This window comes from Myzus persicae, unplaced genomic scaffold (assembly GCF_001856785.1).
Source record: "Myzus persicae strain clone G006 unplaced genomic scaffold, MPER_G0061.0, whole genome shotgun sequence".
Lineage (NCBI taxonomy): Eukaryota > Metazoa > Arthropoda > Insecta > Hemiptera > Aphididae > Myzus > Myzus persicae.
In genome coordinates this window covers 1-2,841 of record NW_019102343.1, presented here as the reverse complement: position 1 = coordinate 2,841, position 2,841 = coordinate 1, and the positions used below count along the sequence as shown (strand labels likewise).

Genomic DNA, 2,841 nt, shown 5'->3' with positions numbered 1-2,841 from the left:
GTAAAGGAATTACGTAAGTAAACAATTTTAGTATGTAAAATACATTTTAATTTTAATACATACCTATTATTTTACAAATTGTATTCGTAAAACCAAAATTAATTAGTTACATAATCTTATTAGTACCTACTGCAGTAGCCAGTAGGTATTCCACTGACTTAAAATAAAAAAGCCACTGTGTTAACGACCTATTAAGTTTGTTGTATTTAATATATTTTGTCTAATCAAATTATTTGGTATTTGCAGTTATTATAAATGTGCCAAATCCAACAATTTCTTTTGCCCAGGCACAGCAAAGAAGAATGTGGATGGTTCAATTGTGCAATTAAAAGCACATACTACCCATGGAAGATCCAATAATGATAATCGGAACTTGGTAAAAATATTCAGAAATAAATTGAAGGAACGGGCTATGAACGAAAATATTTCTTTAAGATCAATATACGATGATGAATCTGAAAGGTAGGTAATCAAAATAAATATGAATGTAACAGCCTTAGGTACTGTACCATCCATACCTAACCTATACATTTTATCTAATCATAATTTTGTGCTGTTACAGACACCCTATTGCTGCTGCATTGTATCCATGGCCAACTGCTGACAGCACCATGCGTACCTTTAGAAGGAATTCGTTACCAAGTCTTCCGCAGTCACTGCAAGAGTTGGCCAACAAATTTGAAAATGGCGAACTACACAGGTTTCAGTGCTGCAATTCAGATATATTTCAGGGCTGTGTCACCGATAGTGATGGTAATTATGTCTATATTAAATTAAAAAATGTTTTATTAGTACATCTATATCACTATATCAGTACTATAGACTTTTATACATTTTCAATTTTAAATGAGTAAACCTATATAAAATATTAATTTTTTTATTTACTGTAATATGTCAAATGAGTTGCTTAAAATAAGCCATAAAAAATGCAACAAAAATTAGTAAAATTGGTTTAATGTTGGATAATTGGGGGGACATACAGACTTTTATTCTATTAACCTATAAAAAAATGAATTTGAATTCTTCAATTAAAATAACATTTAATATTTATTATTAATTTATGACTAGGAAAACAAAACTTAATATTAGCCTGCCGGCAGCTCATACAGGTAGTATTGGAAAATAATATAGTCGAGGTCCATGCAGATGCTACCTTTAAAGTTGTACCGGTGAACATGGGTAATCAGCTACTTAGCATCCATTGTATGATTGGAAATTTTGTAAGTTATTTTCTTTAATTTAACCTTATTATTTACTTTAAAAATTGTTATGTTATTAAGCTATTAAATTTATGTTTTTTAGTCTATTCCTATAGCATATGCCTTAATGGAAGCCAAATCCAGAAATTCGTACCAATGCGTTATTAGTTTTATGAAGACTAATTTGTTTCCACAACTTGTACCGGAAACAATCATAACTGATTATGAAATTGCATTAAGAGATACATTATTGTCTCTAGGTACTGAAAATACAAGGGTTGTGGGATGCTGGTTTCACCACAACCAGGTAAGGAATATATTATTATCTTATAGGTCAAGTGGGCAAACGGAAATTAAATTTTCATTTTTTATTTTTGGTCAAAATAAAAACTATTTTACCATACACAAATGCGTCTAACATTTCAATCAAAAGTAAAAATAGTTGATTACTTTAAGATAAAAAAATTATTCTAAATTATATAAAAAATTTACATTTGCCCCATACTTTTGAAGTAAATGAAAATAACTATTTCCAACTGCAAGTGTTGTACTGAACTCACATAATGGGTAAATTAAATAGTTATGTTGCAGCAATCATTATTTTATTTCATATGTTCAAAACCTACAAATTTCCATTTGCCCCAAATACTGTGTGGGGAAAATGAAATTAAAAGTATAATTGACAATGTCTTATGCCTGGGGTAAATTAAAATTTGTATGAATTACATAAAATACAATTTAACTAATCAAATAAATAGGTATTCTCCATGGTACCAAATTCCATAATCAGTATTAATTAATTTTAAATAATATTTTTTTCCTTTTACTCCAATTTCCATTTACCCCACTTGACCCCATATTATAATATATTTGTATTTTGTATCTTTACTAATAATAGTAAAACAATTTTTTACCTAACCTAAGTACCTACCTAATTGGTATTGAGGAGTATTCACTGAACTCTAAATATGAAACGCTTATTTGTCCCATTAGTCCCTTGGTGTGTTACAAATACTTTTTTTATAAAATAAAATAATTTCATATTAGGACAATCCATGTATATAATGTGAAATTACGAAGTGCGTTACGAAGTATGTTCCAATGACCAATATATCATATAACAATAATAAAAAAAAGTATAGTTTATTATCATAGTATAATATAATTTATTGCTAAATAACAAAATAAATTTGTTTTACAATAATTACACAAAGTACACAATATAGGTATTGTACATTTCATGAAATATATGTCCATGTAATGTATTTTCAACAAATTTCACTATCTGGATATCCAGTTCATGAAATGAGTGATTCCACTATGTGGGTGTGACAATTGCAATGTAAGTTACATTGTGTTTACAGTTCAGTGGCAGTACCTATATATTTTTTCAAATATCTTCTTTGCTTATATTTTACTTTATTATGTGTAGGCTGTTTGGAAAAAAATGAAAGCTATGAACCATCTACATACTATAAATAGTAATGATCATGCATTAAAATGCCTTAAAATGTTAATGTGCTTACCACTTTTGCCAGCTGACAAAATGGAACAAGGATTTCAACTTATTAAATTATTTGCTACTAATCATAATGTGCAAATGAATGATTTTTTTAACTACTATCAAAGGTAAATATTAATA

General features: G+C 28.1%; 1 protein-coding gene across 1 annotated transcript; it reads left to right on the top strand.

Annotated features, from left to right (window-relative positions):
• Nucleotides 1-6: 6 nt before the first annotated feature.
• LOC111031910 lies at nt 7-2,832 on the top strand. Its single transcript, XM_022312026.1, has 6 exons — nt 7-13; nt 247-462; nt 563-753; nt 1,069-1,220; nt 1,303-1,506; nt 2,632-2,832. Exons 2-6 carry the CDS (start codon nt 413-415, stop codon nt 2,830-2,832), a joined length of 798 nt encoding a protein of 265 aa, XP_022167718.1. The 5' UTR covers nt 7-13; nt 247-412.
• Nucleotides 2,833-2,841: the final 9 nt, after the last annotated feature.